This window comes from Moschus berezovskii, chromosome 1 (genome assembly GCF_049115385.1).
Source record: "Moschus berezovskii isolate FMDL1 chromosome 1, NW_MosBer_1.0, whole genome shotgun sequence".
NCBI lineage: Eukaryota > Metazoa > Chordata > Mammalia > Artiodactyla > Moschidae > Moschus > Moschus berezovskii.
In genome coordinates this window covers 108,361,837-108,380,728 of record NC_142460.1, presented here as the reverse complement: position 1 = coordinate 108,380,728, position 18,892 = coordinate 108,361,837, and the positions used below count along the sequence as shown (strand labels likewise).

At 40.4% G+C, this 18,892-nt stretch overlaps 1 protein-coding gene across 6 annotated transcripts in view; it reads left to right on the top strand.

Annotated features, from left to right (window-relative positions):
• Positions 1-3,656: 3,656 nt before the first annotated feature.
• Positions 3,657-18,892, top strand: part of FXR1 (FMR1 autosomal homolog 1) — a 69,776-nt gene continuing 54,540 nt past the window's right edge. For 2 of the 6 annotated variants that reach the window (XM_088838835.1, XM_088838831.1), the window contains exon 1: positions 3,657-3,888. In XM_088838835.1, the coding sequence (XP_088694961.1) occupies positions 3,838-3,888 (51 nt within the window). In that variant the 5' untranslated portion in view covers positions 3,657-3,837. The remainder of the gene's footprint in view (positions 3,889-18,892) is intronic. The other 4 variants (XM_088838840.1, XM_088838842.1, XM_088838834.1 and 1 more) reach the window with 3 other exon arrangements.

Below are 18,892 nucleotides of genomic sequence, written 5' to 3'. Positions count from 1 at the left end.
GTCATGTATGGATGTGAGTGTTGGACTATAAAGAAAGCTGAGAGCCAAAGAATTGATGCTTTTGAACTGTGGTGTTGTAGAAGACTCTTGAGAGTCCCTTGGTCTGCAAGGAGATTCACCCAGTCCATCCTAAAGATCAGTCCTGGGTGTTCACTGGAAGGACTGATGTTGAAGCTGAAACTCCAATACTTTGGCCACCTGATGCGAAGAGCTGACTCATTTGAAAAGACCCTGATGCTGGGAAAGATTGAGGGCAGGAGCAGAAGGGGATGACAGAGGATGAGATGGTTGGATGGCATCACTGACTCAATGGACATGGGTTTGGGTGGACTCCAGGAGTTGGTGATGAATAGGGAGGCCTGGCGAGCTGCGGTTCATGGGGTTGCAAAGAGTCAGAGATGACTGAACGACTAAAGTGAACTGATGTGTTTATATATGTTCTGTTGAGTTATGCTATGCTATGCTCTGTTACTCAGTTGTTTCTCATTCTGTAACACCATGGACCGCAGCCACAAGGCTCATCTGTCCATGGGGAGTCTCCAGGCAAGAATACTGGAGTGGGTTGCCATGTTCTCCTTCAGGGGATCTTCCCAACCCAGGGATTGAACCCAAGTGTCCCATACATACATATATATATATATACATATATACATACATACATATATATATATATACACATATACACACACACACACAGACACATATGTAAACACATATAGGGAGCTTCCCTGTTGGCTCAGTGGTAGAGAACCCATCTGCCAACGCAGGAGACATTGGTTGGGACAGAGGAGCCTCGTGGGCTACAGTACATGGGGTCGCAAAAGAGTTGAACACGACTAATGGACTAAACAACACAACAGTGTACTTGTTGTTCAGTCACTAGTGTCTGACTCTGCAACCTCATGGACTGCAGCACACCAGGCTTCCCTGTCCTGCACAAGCTCTTGGAGTTTGCTCAAATTCACGTCTATTGAGTCAATGATGCCATCCAACTATATCATCCTGTATCTTTCCCTTTTCCTCCTGCCCTCAATCTTTTCCAGCATCAGGGTCTTTTTCAATGAGTTAGCTCTTTGCTTCAGGGGGCCATATAGTGGAACTTCACCTTCAGTCCTTCCAAAGAATATTCAGGGTTGATTTCCTTTAGGATTGCCTCGTTTGATCTCCTTGCAGTCCGAGGGATTCTCAAGGGTCTTCTCTAGCACCATCACCATATAGATACACATACACACATGAGCACATTCATTATTTAAAGGTGATTATGCTTGCTGTTTTGTGACTTTTCCTTTTTTAAAAAATTTACTTATTTCCCAGTTTTATTGAGATGTAATTCTTTTCCTTTTAATACTGATTGTCTTTTCAAAATGATGAATATAGATCTTTATCAAAATTTTAAAGCTTGTGTACTATTCCACTATGAACATAACATGCTGATAACAAACAGGGTCATGATATGAGCTTTGGAAATGGAAAGAGGTATGACTTAAATTCCACTTCTGCTAATTTAGAACTTATGTGATCTTAGATATATGACTGGTTGCTATAAATCTCTGTTGTTTAATGGAAGTCGTAAGTTCTATTAATAGCAGGAGTTAGTGGAGACAGGTTTGGGGTGTCCAAACTCAAAATGTTTTAGCATACAAGGCCTGAAGAGGAACAATCCTTATTCTTCAAAGTTCAAATAACTTTAGTCCAAATGGAACTTTCATAGCCCTACCCAAAGTGACTGACATTCAGGAACAAATGTGAAGGCCAAGGAAAGAAGAAGGAAGAAAAAAGGAAGAAAGTAGATTAGTGGTTGATAGGGTTTTGGGGATTTGGATTGAAGGATGAACAGAACAGGCTCTACCTTGAAAGCAGGACTCCATCTTAGGCCGGACTGTGGACTTTGAGCTATATGCCCAGTATCTATGGAAACGACATACCAACTGGAAAACCAGGTCCCTGGAAGTAAGAGCCCCAGGGCTCTCCATGCCTAAAAGAATACCCTAATTATCTGTGTAACCGAATAGAATCATACATTCTATTATGCTTATTGGAGTATGACCACAAGCCTATTGATAATTGTCTTCTGTTAACTACCTAGGTTTGGGGCATATGAATCCCGGGTTAACTTTGACTGTATCTTTTTCCTTTGTTCAGACTAGTTTCAGGGAACCTTATACACTTAGGGTATATAAGGTTTTCACAAAGACTGGTTGGCTAAGAGGAGACTGCCTTGGTCCCGCTGGGGTAATAAATGGCACTCCACTATCTGCATTGCCGTTCTGAGTGAGTTTGTTTCCCAGAATGCGTGGCTACAACAGGATTAAATGGGGAATGTCAACAGATACGAGGGTTTTGGGGGAATGGTGAAAATGTTCTAAAATTGATTGTGGAGATGGTTACACAATTATGTAAATATACTAGAAAACCATTGAATTGTACACCTTAAATGGATGAATTGTACAGTATGTGAATTATACTTCAATAAAGCTGTGGGGGAAAAAGCAAACTAGGGTATTTTAATTTTGAAGGATCATAGTAAGATAAAGTGTCATACACACATGAAGCCCTTAATAGATGGTGGCTGTTACTCATTGATGTATTAGTGTGCTTGTGTTTTCCTCACAATGATGAACATTTTAAAAAGAACATTCCATTCATAGCAATATGGAGCCCTGAGAAATGCAGATGGAATTTTACGTACATTTTAAAGGACCCCCTTGCTCATCAAGTCCAGGGCTAGGCCCCTGGGCATTTCCTTAAGAGCTAGTGTGTCAGCAAACATCCTTTTCTAGGGTTTTTCTGTCAAAACGGTAATACAACACATGGAAAAGAATACTTTCAGTGCTATTTCCAAAGGCCTTGCTTTCGGAAAAAGTTTCAGTATTGTTAAATATTCAAAGTATCTCCATTATAACACTTAATGGTATTGGTGTAGGTTCTGGTAGAAAAGCCATACAAATTGGTTCTGCTTTGATCCTGGTGTGTGAAGTTCCTACGCATTGAAGTAGGGTAAAAAGGTGCTCTACAGTTCTATTGTTTTCAAGATTACTTCTAACAATGGTATTACCTTCTGGGTTATGAATACATCTAAAGTGAACTGGAACTACTTAGTTTAACTTTTTAAACAGCGGAATTAGTGATGGACAGAGAAGCCTGGAGTACTGCAGTCCATGGGGTCGTAAAGAGTCGGACGGAACTGAACTGGGAAGAGGGCTGGACTGAACTGTGTGACGAGGTAACTGAGGAATTGGGAGTTAGGAGGAAACCACCAATAGAATTTTTTTTTTAAGAAAGCGAGGCTACAGAATTTACAGCACATACTATGCACATTTTTAGGTTCCCTCTTTCCCTTAAAGTTTGTGCCAGCGTGCATCTGAAGCCACCAGAGCTGCTTTTCACCAGCTAAGGAAGCTACTCCAGGGCTTCCAGCACCTCAAGGAAGTTTCACGGCAAGGTGCCGAGGCGGGCGGAACGCAGACGCGTGGGGCAAGCTGTGCCGGGGCAGTTCACTCCGGGGCAGCAGGAGGCCCCGACCGGCTGGGGCGGGCAAACACTCGGCACTTAGGGGCGGAGACGGAGGGCGGGTCAGCAAAGGTCGGGCGATTGTGTCGGGAGGCGAGCGGGGCGTTGGCGACGGCGGGCGGAGCTGGGGGCGAGTGATGTAAGGGGCGGAGGGATCCCACTGGGAGAGCCGGGGCGGCACGGTGAGACCCCAGGGCTGTGGGGCGGGGGATCCCAGTCCCGCCCTGTTTTCCCCGCCCCTCCCCCCGCCTCCACGCCCCTCCCCCCTCCTCCCCTCTGGTTGGAAAGTTTCTAGAATCTCTTCCCAGCGGCCTTTGCGGTTCCAACATGGCGGAGCTGACGGTGGAGGTTCGCGGCTCCAACGGGGCTTTCTACAAGGTACCGACCCTTTTGCTGCTTTGTTGGCTCTTCTGGGGGCTCGGGCTGGTTTGGGGGAGGGTTGGTGGTTCAACATAGTGGCGTTTGGGGTCGAAGAAGGCGGCCAGGACAAAGCCTGAGGCCATTGGGTTCATCGCTTCTCCCCCCTCCACCCGCGGTTTAACGGTCTCGGGGGCCCGGGCTCCGTTATGTTTTGAAACACCACGTCGGACATCTCTTGCGTATTCCTATTTATGAACCTTTTTCTTGGATGCTAGTGTGGCCGTTCGCGGGCCGGTGAGGAGAAGCCGAGTGGCCGCAGGGAGCTTCCTGGGAGCAGGCCCGAGCGCCGAGAGGTGGGGGGAGTCGTGAAAAGGAGGTGGTGGGATTGTGTGGTCACAGCCACTCCCCCGCCCCTCGGACTGGGCCGAGCGAGAGCGCCTCGGCCCGCGGCTACGACCCCTCCCCACCCCCTTGGGGGGTGCCTTGCGGAATCTTAGGAATTCACCTTTGTACTAGGGTTTGGGGCTAATAAACTTCAGTGTCTGAAGAGAAAGCGAGTGCAGAATTGAAGGTTAGGATCGAAGAGAAAACTAGAAAACCTTGAAATGTGACGGGTAGAAATATTTTATTTTTTTTTTTTGCCTGGGAAATTGGGCGGCGCCTTAGCCCCTCTATTACGGAAGAACAGGCGAGAGTTCTAGGCTTTAGGATTTAAAATGTGAGAAGGATTAAGAAGACACAGGTGGGGAGGTAACTAGTTTGTTTTTTCAGTTACCCAGTGTTTTGGGAGGGTGTTGATTTCCCCCCCCCCCCCCCCAACGTTTTTTGTTTTTCTTAGGGAAGAAGGAGGTGCATTATTGTGGGATCGAGTCTGGAAAACGGAAGAGGAATTCGAGAGTAGACTAGTTTATTAGGGGCTTCCAGTGTAGGGGTCACATAGTTGAAAATGAAATCCTTACAAGTGTAGTCTTGCCATTGTAACAGTCCCTTCTCCCGATCTCCCTTTCTCCTAAAGTAATGCCTGGGATGTTACAAGATCAATACAAAAATCTCCCCAGCTGTTGTCTGTCAGTCAGTCTCACTAAGCCAGCATCTCAAATGTTTGAGAGTCCTGGCTATTTTTATGAAGGCCCTTCTCCTAATACAGGAGTAGTATTGTGAGTACGCAGAATGTATTCTGAGTTTAGTTTCAGCGTACCTCGTATCTCCCACGGAATTTTCTCCTACTTGGTGGTCGTAATTCCTATTTTTAACGTTTTCCTTTTCTAGTTTACTAATTAGCTCTGTGAAATTGGTTTAGCTGTCACGTGGTTATAGCATAGTGGAGAATCACTGTTGGCGTCTAAAGGATCTCTCTAAGCTTTTTACAAGTTTAAATTTCCTTAGGTGGTTAACACAAAGTGAAAAGAGTGACTAGTGGAGAGGAGTCCTAATTAGTGAGTAGTTCCACTGTCAGTCTAGGTTTACAACTTTTTGTCATACAAAAGCCCTGAGTAAAATTTGAGTAGATACTTCATTAACCTGTTCTAATGGTTGCCTTCTTTGAAAGACTGCAGATAATAGTTGTAGCACACTGCGCAAAGGATGGGCTTATCATACTTTACTGTCAAGGGTGGATAAGGTTCATCATTTTTGCATTATTCTCACTATTTGGCTGTTGAATTCTTGTGTAGTGGAGATACGCATTTTTTCCTGGCATATTGAAACACAGGAAAGATTGTTTTGCTTTAACAAATTATTTTCAGCATGTCGATGACAGATGATACAACACCATTTCTTTTTATACAAGTGTATTTTATGTTCATCTGCTAAACGTTTACGTTTTTAAAAATTAAAAGGTTCAATAATATCGTCAGTTTGCAACTTTTAGTAAAGATAGTTTACCATCTTACGTTGGTTTTTCAGTTTTGTTTTGTTTTTTTTTTTGCTTTTGTCCTTGTTTTGGAACTCTAGTTTATCGATGATACCTATTTATACTCTACAAAATCTGCCTGATTCTTAGTCTTTTTGAGTCCATTACACCTGTTTTGCTAACGAAGTGTAGTAAGGTGGTTCTTTGGCAGAGGTTGGGACGACCCCTAGCCACATTTGAATCTACTGAGGTAGCACTTGAACGTTTTGAATTTTATGTCCTGCAATAATCCACTTGTACTTTGTGGAAGCTATGGTCCTCAGAACTCTGGAAGAGTAAGGATGATGAAGTGGAAGGAGCCCTACATTTGAAGTTAAACAAATAGGAATTCTAGGTCTCTACAGAGTTCAGTTTATTTAAGGTTATCTCCAGTGCACTGTTGACCAAATATCCCTGGTCCTATATTGTTTTGTGTAAAATAAGATATTTGAAGTAGTTCAGTAGTCTGTAATATTTTTATCCCATGAAACTGTCCACTTGGAAAAAACTGGCTCATCGCACAAGCGCTTTATTAATTGTAGCTTCATGAATTTTTTTAGATTAATTTGCCTATAGTAAAATGCATCTTTTTAAAAAATCTTTGACGATTATGTAAACTTTGATAAATGCTAACAATTGTGTAATCATTACCAACAGGATAAAGGGATAGAATAAGTCCATCATCCTCTAAATTTCTATCTTGTCCCTTTGTAGTCGTCTTCTCTCTTTCCCCTGGAACCTAGAGTGGTGTCTCTCCCCATAGTGTTTTCTTTTCCATAATGTCCTAAACATAGAGTCATACAGAATACTGTTTCGAGTTTGGGTTCTTTAGTTTAATGTGGAAGTAATTTTAATTGTTTTTTTCAAATTTAAAAGGTAATACATGGTCAGTGATTTTCAATTTACTGGTGGTTCTGATTTTCCTCCTCATTTTTCCCCCTTTGCCCTGCCCTCCCACCACACACTTGTCTTTGATTGTGAATTACCATTGAAGAGTTTCACTGTCATGGGGTTAGTGGCTAGTATCATCATGCTTGAGGCAGTGCTCTGTAGACATTGATTAAAGGTTTTTACTGTAACTGAAACTTCATTTCAGAAATTAGTTGGAACCAGTGAAAAGCTGAAGATGGACTCTAAAATAGGAGTTTTTTTTCCTCCCCCAAATATTTACACAAATACTTTGTTTTGCATCCTGCTCTTTTTACTTAACAACAGTAGATCTATGGTTGTTAAAGAGATGAAAACTTAACTTTTGTTTGAAGCTAGGTAGCTATAGGGATTGGAAAAATGGGAAATATGATAATCACTTGATAGGGGATGTAATTTTATATACAAATTTGTTTTTATAGCCTTTTTTAATCTGGAGCGCTGCATCATAGGTTTATACTGCTGTGCCATTTGAGATGCTTTTATTATTATTATTATTTTTTGAAGCTTTCAGATAGAATTTACATTCTCTGATGATAGTATATTTACGGAATTGTGTAGCCATTACCACAGTCTCATTTTAGAACATTTTCGTTACCCCCTCAAAAAACCTCGTACCCATTTGGAGTCATTAAAATGCTTTTTAACTGATGTATGTGATTTTAAGCTTTATAATAGCACTGCAACTTGCATGGCCGTGGGCAGAATATAATTTTAAATAGAAGTTGAAAGTAAGTCACTCAGTTTCTGGCACTTGGAGAGGAAAGTTTCTGTGATATTCCATGGAAATGTGTGGTCTCAAAGATGGCTGAAGGAATTTTCAGTTCTTTAGAAGATAGAATTACTTTTAAAGCTCTGTGATTTCTGCTTTTGACTATGTAGTTGATCAATTGCAAAAAATTTTAAAAGTACCATGATATTTCCAAAGTTTGCTTTTTGCTTTAGCTTAATATTAAAATGAAATTTGAGTGAAATTATACAATGGATTTATTATTGCTAACGATGATGGCCAGTAGACTTATAATAAAGGAGTTGTATTTTGAATATGTGCTTACGTTTCAAAGTTAGTATAGAAAATTGTTGATTTCTTTTTGGAGATTAGTAATTGAGAAGAAGATAGTTGCTGTATTATATTACGGACATTATTAGGTTAAAAACATAGTTTAAGGTATTTTGAAGCTGTTTTTAGTTGTATTAAAATGAAGTTTTTTAAATATGTAAAAGAACTAGGATTTAATTAAGTGAAAAGACCACTTAATTAAAAAAAATAATTTTCACATGGTTTTGTTTTTGTGTTACAAGAACAGTGTGTAATTAATGAAAAATCTGAAAACACAAAAGCAAAAAAGAAAGCCTTAATCTTCCGTATTTAGAGAAGATGTCAAGACCTTGACTTTACTTACAGAAAACATATTTTTCCATGTTTTTTTTCTATACATCATCAGATATTTGTGGGTATTGTGTAAGTAAAATAATAATTTCCTATTGTTTGTTTAGTGTTAGTTGCTCAGTCGTATCCAACTCTTTGTGACCCCATGAACTAGTCCACCAGGCTCCTCTGTCTCCAGGGATTTCCCAGGCAAGAATACGGGACTGGGTAGCCATTCTCGTCTGCAGGGATCTTCCCTACCCAGGGATTGAACCCTGGTCCTGCATTGCAGAGTCTTTACAGTCTGAGCCATTAGGGAAGCACTGTCGTTCTTTGTTGTTGTTGTTCAGTCTGCTCAATCGTGTCCAGTCGTTGTGACCCCATGGACTGCAGCATGCCAGCCTTCCCTGTCCTTCATTATTTCCAGGAGTTTGCTCAAACTCACATCCATTGAGTCTGCGCTGCCATCCAACCATCTAGTCCTCTGTCATCCTTTTTTCCTGCCTTCTATCTTTTCCCGGCATCAGGGTTTTTTTTTTTTTTTTTTTTTTTTTTTACAGTGAGTTGGCTCTTCGAATCAGGTGGCCAGAGTATTGGAGCTTTAGCTTCAGCATCACTCCTTCCCATGAATATTCAGCATTGATTTCTTTTAGGATTGACTGGTTTGATCTCTTTGTTGTCCAAGGGACTCTCAAAAGTCGTCTTCTGTGCCCAGCCTTATTTATTTTCCACTTCTCATATCTGTATATGACTACAGGAAAAACTATAGCTTTGACTATACTAACAAAGTAATGCCGATTATTTCCTGTGTATTCATTGACGTTTATATGTTTTGACTGGATAATAATTCAGGAACTGAGTTCTTTATCACAATGTTAAGGATGTAGCAAACTTTCTTTTTTGTAGTTGAACTGCAGTATATTTTCTATGATTGACCCCTAAATCTTGTACTAGCTTAGCTACTTAGAGGCCTTAGATTTTTGAGGCCTTAGATTTTTCATATGCAGTATGAGGCACTTGGATTTTTTTTTTTGACAGTTCATCAAGTGGTGGAATCTTCTAGGTCTTTAGTTCACTGAGGTTCTATCTAGCTCTAACAACAACAGCAATTTATTGAGCACTTGTAGCTCAGACAATAAAGAATCTGCCTGCAATGCTGGAGAGAGGTTCAATCCCTGGGTTGGGAAAAGCCCCTGGAGGAGGGCATGGCAACACACTCTAGTATTCTTGCCTAGAGAATTTCATGGATAGAAGAGCCTGGCAGGACAGGACTGAGCTTTTTTCAGACTGTCATACTGTGCAGGTACTTTACCTGAATCTATTTGTTTACTCCTCTCAATCACAGTGAAAGAGATGGTGTTACCCCAGTTAAGGAAACTGAGACTAAGTGAATCTATCCATAAAATGAATAGGTTGAATATTCAGATTGATGTTTCTGACTCCCAGAGAGCCTGATCTCTTTAGCCGTTATATGGTTTTTAAGTATGAATATATGGCTTACCAAATTATTGTTAAATTATAAGTTATTCTGGTGAATACAGTGGGAGTCATGAGGACTGAATTGGGAGGATTCTTGGAGAAATGTCGTAATATTACAAAAATCTTCCCTTTCCAATCTGGTACCTACTATCCATGGGGCCGAAATGTGGTCTGAATTGAGATGTGCTTTAATTGGAAAAGTCATACTAATATGAAAAAAAGGAATGCAAGACTCCCATGTGCGTGCTTGCTGAGTTGCTTCAGTCTTGTTTGACACCGTGATCCCATGGATTGCAGCCTGCCAGGCTCTTCTGTCCATGGGATTCTCCAGGCAAGAGTGCTGGAGTGGGTTGCCATGTCTTTCTCCAGGGGATTATCCCGACCCAAGGATCGAACCTGCATCTCTTTTCTCTCCTGCATTGGCAGGCAGATTCTTTACCACTTGCACCACCCGGCACTCCATAGTCTTAAAGTACTGAGTACATTTGAAATAAACATTTTACTTAAATATACTTAGAAGTTTAAAAACTAGATGATGACTCAGATTATAAATTGTGCTGGATAGTTATGGCTTATACATGCTCAGTTGTTAGCTCTATATTATGGGTTATGTTAGGTATTTGGGGAAATGTTTGAAATGCCTATATATATATATATATAATGAAACTTCCTGTTCAAATTTTCTTAAGATGTGGCACCTCTTGGTAATATTCGCATGGTAGTTATCAAAGGCTTGAAAAAATTCGTTGGCAAGTGTTTAGCTAATAGTGGGGCTTCCCTTGTAGCTCAGTTGGTAAAGAATCTGCCTACAATTCAGGAGACCTGAGTTCGATTCCTGGGTTGGGAAGATCCCCTGGAGAAGGAAATGGCAACCCATTCCAGTATTCTTGCCTGAAGAATCCCCTGGAGCCTGCCAGGTTCCTCTGTTCATGGGGTCAGAAGAGTCGGACATGACTTAGCAACTAAACTACTAGCTAATAGTAGTAAGTTCCGTTGTGATGTTTGTATGAAGTTTTCTTGAACCAAATTTTCATAAAGAATAGCTTGGACAAAACAAAATTAAGCAATGCAAAGGATTACTTTTGTTAATCTGTACATATATATTTATATGTAAAATAGTCTCCAGTTTATTTTTCCTGACATTAAAGAGGCTGAGAAGCCATGACAAATTGAACCAAAATTAAATCAAAGTTAAATATCAGTTGTTATAACTTGTCTTCCATATTCTGGTCTCAGCATTTTTTGCTTAGGTTTTTTGGGAGTGTGAATAGAGGTCTCTCCCACTGATAACTGATACTTACAGTTATTGTTGGCAAAGCTACATGGCATTTCCCTGTCAGTATTTCTTCAGAATCAGTAATTTCATCTTTCAGGTTCCTATCTTTGTGCTTTTCTTATTCTGTTAATAATAGTAAAACTTCTTGACTTGGCAGTCCAGTGGTTAAGACTACACTCTCCCAGTGCAGGGGGCAGGGGTTTGATCCCTGGACCAGAAACTAAGATTCCCATAGGCTGCGGATGCTGATTGCAGCCATGAAATTAAAAGACACTTACTCCTTGGAAGGAAAGTTATGACCAACCTAGATAGCATATTAAAAAGCAGAGACATTGCTTTGCCAACAAAGGTCCGTCTAGTCACGGCTATGGTTTTTCCAGTGGTCATGTATGGATGTGAGAGTTGGACTGTGAAGAAAGCTGATCGCCAAAGAATTGATGCTTTTGAACTGTGGTGTTGGAGAAGACTTGAGAGTCCCTTGGACTGCAGTGAGATCCAACCAGTCCATTCTAAAGGAGATCAGTCCTGGGTGTTCATTGGAAGGACTGATGCTAAAGCTGAAACTCCAATACTTTGGCCACCTCATGTGAAGAGTTGACTCATTGGAAAAGTCTGATGCTGGCGGGGATTGGGGGCGGGAGGAGAAGGGGACGACAGAGAATGAGATGGCTGGATGGCATCACCGACTCGATGGACATGAGTTTGAGTGAACTCCGGGAGTTGGTGATGGACAGGGAGGCCTGGCGTGCTGTGATTCATGGGGTCGCAAAGAGTCGGACACGACTGAGGGACTGAACTGAGGCTGCACAGCACTGCCCGCCACCTCCCCCAGAATAAAACTTCTTTCTTGATTCATTGCTTTTTGCTTTAATAGTTTTTCAGGTTATTTTCAAGCCATGTTTTCTAGTGACTTGATATATATAAATAGTATGTTGGTAGACTGTCAGTAAATATTTGTTGAATGAACAAATGAATCATTCATTCTTGGTTTCTGGACACTCTGACTTGTTAATTTTTGTATAAACATATATGAAAAGAAAGTGAAGTCGTGTCCGACTCTTTGCGACCCCATGGACTGTAGCCTACCAGGCTTCTCCATCCATGGGATTTTTCAGGCAAGAATACTGGAGTGGGTTGACATTTCCTTCTGCAGGAGATCTTCCTGACCCAGGGATTGAACCCTGGTCTCCCGCATTGTAGGCAGACGCTTTACCGTCTGAGCCACCAGGGAAGTCCATAAACACGTATATACAAAACTAACTTCATTATTTCTGATTTTTGTTTCAAACTGAACTTAAAGTTTTTTTAATGCATTGATTCAAGTTAAGATACTCTCAGAACTTACGAAGTGAAGTGTTAGTTGCTCAGTTATGTCCAAGTCTTTGCAACCCCATGGACTAGGGCTCGCCAGGCTCTTCTGTCTGTGGGATTCTCCAGGCAAGAATGCTGGGGTGGGTTGCCATTTTCTTCTCCAGGAGATCTTCCCAACCAAGGTATCGAACCCTGGTCTCCTGCATTGCAGGCAGACTTTACTGTGTGAGCCACCAGGGAAAATATAGGACTAAAGTGAGCTTCAGCTCTTGGCAAAAAGAAAGTCATTATAGTTTAGTGTGGCCATTTGAAACCTGCAAGTCTTTCTATTTCAGAAACTGTTGGATATTATAAGCTTGTGAAATTAATAAACCTAGAACATTACTATTATGTGAATATTAGTAGATATTTATGTATGTTTATGAAATTTTAACATTTTCATTGCCATTTTTCATTTGGAACAGTTAAACAGTTCTAATGGACGCTGAAGGCTTGCTTTGGGTAACTTTTTTCCTTAATAGAACCTAATCCATGATGATGCAATAATTTTGTAATGCAAAATTAGTAAATTTGTGGACTTTATTTGTAGAGCATGTGTCCATTGATTTGAAATTTTCAGATGTAGATATTGTTTATGTTCAGTTGCAAAGTTCTGTCTAACTCTTTGCAAACCCATGGACTACAGTATGCCAGGCTCTGTCCTCCACTGTCTCCTGGAGTTTGCTCAAATTTATGTCCATTTAGTTGGTGATGCTGTCTAACCATCTCATCATCTGTTGCCCCCTTCTCATGTTGCTTTCAATCTTTCCCAGCATCGGGGTCTTCCCCAGTGAGCTGACTCTTCGTGGCAGGTGGCAAAAGTACTGGAGATTCAGCTTCAACATCGGTCCTTGCAGAGAATATTCAGGGTTGATTTTTTTTTTAGAATTGACTGGTTTGATATCCTTGAAGTCCAGAGGACTCTCAAGAGTCTTCTTCAGCACCAATTTGAAAGCATCAATTCTTCCACTGTCAGCCTTCTTTGTGGTCCAAGTCACACATCCATACATGACTACTGGAAAAACCATAGTTTTAACTGTACTGACCGTTATTGGCAAAGTGCCCATCTCTGCTTTTTAATACACTAAGTTTGTCAAAGCTTGTAGATCCTTTAAAGAACAGTGTATTGTTTGAAGTTAAAAAATTTTTTGATTGCGATTGCAGTCTTGAATGTGCTTGTTACTGGGATCGAATTACAACTCAGATCTTTTAGGTGTTATATGTAAACCTTAAACAAGTTTATTACCTAGAATGTGGGTTTGAGGTTTCTAGAGATGAAAAAATTAAAAAGATGTGGGGAGTGGTTTTATATATATATATATGTGCTGTATGGAAAAGTGTTGACTGACAGTAATAAAACTATATCTCAACTCTTTAAAAAAGATTTATGTATATGCAAATGTATAGTTTCATTGAGCATATACAGACTTGCTTTATTATAATTTAATCCCCCCAACTCCCACCCCCGTCCTGCACATTTGGATTCCCTTCATTCCGTCATCCACAATCCATCATTTAGGTAGCCTGTTCATAGCCAAGTAGACAACATGCCAGATTTTTTTTCATACTCCTAGAATGTAGTAAATACAAATTCAGATACAATTGTAGGTGTTTCTCAGTACTACTTTATAAAATTAGGATAATCTAACATCTTGGCGACTGAACTGAACATCTTGGCCATTTTCTCTGGGAATGTAATTTATATTTTAGTGGTTACATGTTTCACATAATTACCGTGAAATCCAGCCATCCCTAGTTAATAAACACTTTGTTTCCAACATACATGCCACTCCATGTATGTTTTCATTGGATAGGTCTCAAAGAGTAATAAGATAGCTTGGTGGAAGGGAAATTTATCTGTTAATTCTAATAAATGTTAACAGATTACATTCCAAAAGGCTTAACACTTAGTATTTTCTCAGTCAGTGAATCCCAGTCTCTTTACATCCTTGCCAGAAATAGGCTTTATTATAATCTTTCATTTTTGCCAGTTTATTGGGTGTAAAGGGCTATTTGATTGCAACTTTGATTTGCAAATCCCTTCTTGTGAATTGTAATGTTTGCTGGCCATTTGGATTTGCTTTTCCATAAATTGCTTGTTTTTCTCCCTTTTACTTCTGGGATATCCTTTTTTGCTTTTTGAGATTTCCTAGGACTCATTGTCCCCAAGAAAAAGAAATGCAAAAAAGCAAAATGACTGTCTGAGGAGTCCTTACAAATAGCTGTGAAAGAGAAGGGAAAAGCAAGGAAGAAAAGGAAAGAAATACCCATTTGAATTCAGAGTTCCAAAGAATAGCAAGGAGAGATAAGAAGGCCTTCCTTAGTCATCAGTGCAAACAAATAGAGGAAAACAATAGAATGGGAAAGACTAGAGATCTCTTCAAGAAAATGAGAGATACCAAGGGAATATTTCATGCAAAGATGGGCTCAGTAAAGGACAGAAATGGTATGGACCTAAAAGAAGCAGAAGATATTAAGAAGAGGTGGCAAGAATACACGGAGGAACTGTGCAAAAACGATTTTCATGTCCAAGATAATCATGATGGTGTTATCATTCACCTAGAGCCAGACATCCTGGAATGTGACGTCAAGTGGGCCTTAGGAAGCATCACTACAAACAAAGCTAGAGATGATGGAATTCCAGTTGAGTTATTTCAAATTCTAAAAGATGATGCTGTGAAAGTGCTGCACTCAATATGCCAGCAAATTTGGAAAACTCAGCAGTGGCCACAGGACTGGAAAAGGTCAGTTTTCATTCCAATCCCAAAGAAAGGCAATGCCAAAGAATGCTCAAACTACCGCTTAATTGCACTCATCTCACACGCTAGCAAAGTAATGCTCAAAATTCTCCAAGCCAGGCTTCAACAGTACGTGAACTGTGAACTTCGAGATGTTGAAGCTGGTTTTAGAAAAGGCAGAAGTAGCAGAGATCGAATTGCCAACATCCACTGGGTCATCGAAAAAGCAAGAGTTCCAGAAAAACGTCTATTTCTGCTTTATTGACTATGTCAAAGCCTTTGACCGTGTGGATCACAATAAACTGGAAAATTTTGAAAGAGATGGGAATATCAGACCACCTGACCTGCCTCTTGAGAAATCTGTATGCAGGTCAGGAAACAACAGTTAGAACTGGACATGGAACAACACACTGGTTCCAAATAGGAAAAGGAGTACATCAGGGCTGTATATTGTTACCCTGCTTATTTAACTTGTATGCATAGTACATTGGGAGAAATGCTGGGCAGGATGAAGCACAAGCTGGAATCAAGATTGCCGGGAAAAATATCAAATATGCAGATGACACCACCCTTATGGCAGAAAGTGGAGAAGATTTCAAGAGCCTCTTGATGAAAAGGAAAGAAGTGAAGTGAAGTCGCTCAGTCGTGTCTGACTCTTTGCGACCCCATGGACTGTAGCCCACCAGGCTCCTCCATCCATGGGATTCTCCAGGCAAGAATATTGGAGTAGGTTGCCATTTCTTTCTCCAGAAAGTGAAAGGAGAGTGAAAAGTAGGCTTAAAACTCAACATTCAGAAAACTAAGATCATGGCATTTAGTCCCATCACTTCCTGGCAAATAGATGGGGAAACAGTGGCAGACAGTATTTTTTAGGGCTCCAAAATCACTGCGGATGGTGATTGCAGCCATGAAATTAAAAGACGCTTACTCCTTGCAAGGCAAGTTATGACCAACCTAGACAGCATATTAAAAAGCAGAGACATTACTTTGCCAACAAAGGTCTGTCTAGTCAAGGCTATGGTTTTTCCAGTGGTCATGTGTGGATGTGAGAGTTGGACTATAAAGAAAGCTGAGTGCCGAAGCATTGATGCTTTTGAACTGTGGTGTTGGAGAAGACTCGTGAGAGTCCCTTGGACTGCAAGGAGATCCAACCAGTCCATCCTTATGGAAATCAGTCCTGAATATTCATTGGAAGGACTGATGTTGAAGCTGAAACTCCAATACTTTGGCCACCTGATGTGAAGAGCTGACTCATTTGAAAAGACCTTGATGCTGGGAAAGATTGAAGGCAGGAGGAGAAGGGGACAACAGAGGATGAGATGGTTGGATGGCATCACTGACTCAATGGACATGAGTTTGAGTAACTCTGGGAGTTGATGATGCACAGGAAAGTCTGGTGTGCTGCAGTCCATGGGGTTGCAAAGTGTCGGCCACAACTGAGCGACTGAACTGAGGACTCATTGTAAGAGTAACCCTTCTTCATTTGTAATCTGTTAACTTTCTGGTATCCCTGTCTATAGAGAAGTTTTATTTTTTATGTACTGAAGTATTATTTCCTTGTTAAGATGTCCGGGTTTCCAGCGTGGTTAAGACAGCCAGTGTCCAGGTTATACATATAATTCCTTAGATTTGCTTGTAGTGTTTTATTGATTTATTTCATGTTTACTACTTTGCCTCTTCATAGGCAGTTGTGCTAGCACCATGTGTTAGTAATCTCCTTTTTAAAGATTTTTTTCTGTTTTTGCACATGCGGAAATTAGGTACTGTCTGGGATTGGGAGGAGAGGAAGATGTCTAGCATTTGGGAGAGATGGGTCCCATTCAGTGTTGTTAGAACCTTCTGAAAATTGCTCCCAAAAGTCTCTAGGGTGCTTTGGGAATACCATAAAAAGTCTGTTAAGGAGGATATTGTGACTTGCTTCTGGGGAGATGAAGCGAGTTAGGAGTTTTCCTTACCTTACTGCTTTGGTCCCTCTCTAGTTTTACTTACCACATAATAAGTAATGGATCTGAGACCAGTCTTAACAGTAAAACCAGTAACTGCACATTTGAGGTTTTTTTCTTTCTCTAATAAGGCGTTCTCTCTGTATCTGTTAATCACATACACAGTCCAGAAACATAAAGGTGTTTATTGTAAATTCTTTATAAAATTCAGTTCAGTTCAGTCACTCAGTCTTGTCCGACTCTTTGCGACCCCATGAATCACAGCACGCCAGGCCTCCCTGTCCATCACCAACTCCCGGAGTTCACTCAACTCATGTCCATCGAGTCAGTGATGCCATCCAGCCATCTCATTCTCTGTCGTCCCCATCTCCTCCCACCCCCCAATCCCTCCTAGCATCAGAGTCTTTTCCAGTGAGTCAACTCATCGCATGAGGTGGCCAAAGTTTTGGAGTTTCAGCTTTAGCATCAGTCTAGTTCCAGAAAGAATATCTGGTATTTTGTGGGGGAGAGGAGTAGTTTTAAGTACATCTGGCATGTCTTTGAGTGCCTGGGAATACCGTAATTGAAGAAGCTTCAGCTCCTTCAGTTTGCAGATTGAATGAGACCCTTATGTGTAAAATTGTTTAGGGAAATATCACTACCTAGGTCCAGGAGTCCCTAAGTCAATTTTCTCAACCTAATAGAGTTTCTCATCTGAATTATAAAACAGAGAAATGCTGTTTTTTTCAGTTTTTCCAGGGATTGTGCATAGCTAGTGTTTTTCTATATGCCTGGGTGAGGAGTTAGTTCATTACACACAATGAATGCCTTAGTGATTGAACTATATTATATTCTCTTAGAACCCTGATTAAGAAATAGTTTGCCGTATTCACTTTTTTCTTTTAATTCTGTCAGATGGATCATACAGGTGTAAAGTGCAAAAACTGGACAGCAGATGATTCTAACTATTGATATGTTTTTAGGTACAAAAGTAAGCCATGGGTGAAGATATGTGTATAGTTGAAATTTGGGTCTTGGAGTCCAGAAAATGGGTTGTTTTTCTATAAGTAGATTTGGGGAATCAGTGGAAGAGTTATACGATTTCTTTGGAATGGCATCAGTTGTAAGAGGCACTAAGAACAACTGTTGCCAATTGATCTATGAGTAGTCATAGTTTTATCTTTTAGAACTCTTGTTCTATACTTACTAAAAGATTATCTTTGAACGCTTGGATTCATAAAATGGAAAATACAAGCAAAATAAATTGGCTGTGACATCTTTACGTTCAGATGATCGTGTTTCTTCTTACAATATCTTCCTCAGTGCCACGGAGAGCATAGATGTTGCAAGCATACGTTAAAAGAGCTCTCCTCTATTATCTCCAGGATTTTGTTCCAAGAATTTTCACCCACTCTGCAAGTTTTGATGCTGGTGCTTTCTTGATTTTATCAGAAGGTGTCAACATAACAACCTTCTGGTAAGAAACCTAAATCCTTCCTAAAATGGTACTTCATTGGTTTGCAGATTGAATTATCAAGGGGTTGCAGTCAAGTGCCACAGAAAATTGCAAGCAAACCAAGTTTGAGCATGCTTACAGTGACATTTATTTCCTGGCAACCATTCAGCTGTTTGCTATTCTAAGATGCCATCAGTTCTAGGAAGCATCCTGGTTTTAGGGACTCAGAATTGTTAGAATTGATGAGCTGGGAAGGTAGACTGGGGCCAGAGAATCTCTAAACTGATAATTGATCAAAGAATAACAAGTGATCATCCATTTTGTCAGTTTTTTAAAAACAAAAACCTGAGGTCAAATTTTGCATAAATTATGCTATTAACCTTTTCCTTTCTCAGGGGTTATATTTTTGTAATTACATTCATCTGCAGCAGTGAACTTTAACTGTGGAGGTTGGGAAAATGGAGAGTTTACCCAATCAGAGGAAAGGCCTATAGGATCTAGCAAACTGAAGCCTGTCCCTCTATATATTGAGAATTTATTTTAGTTTATTTTTAAAATATTTTATTGAAGTATAGGTGATTTACAATGTGTTGTGTTTCTGTTGTACAGCTTAG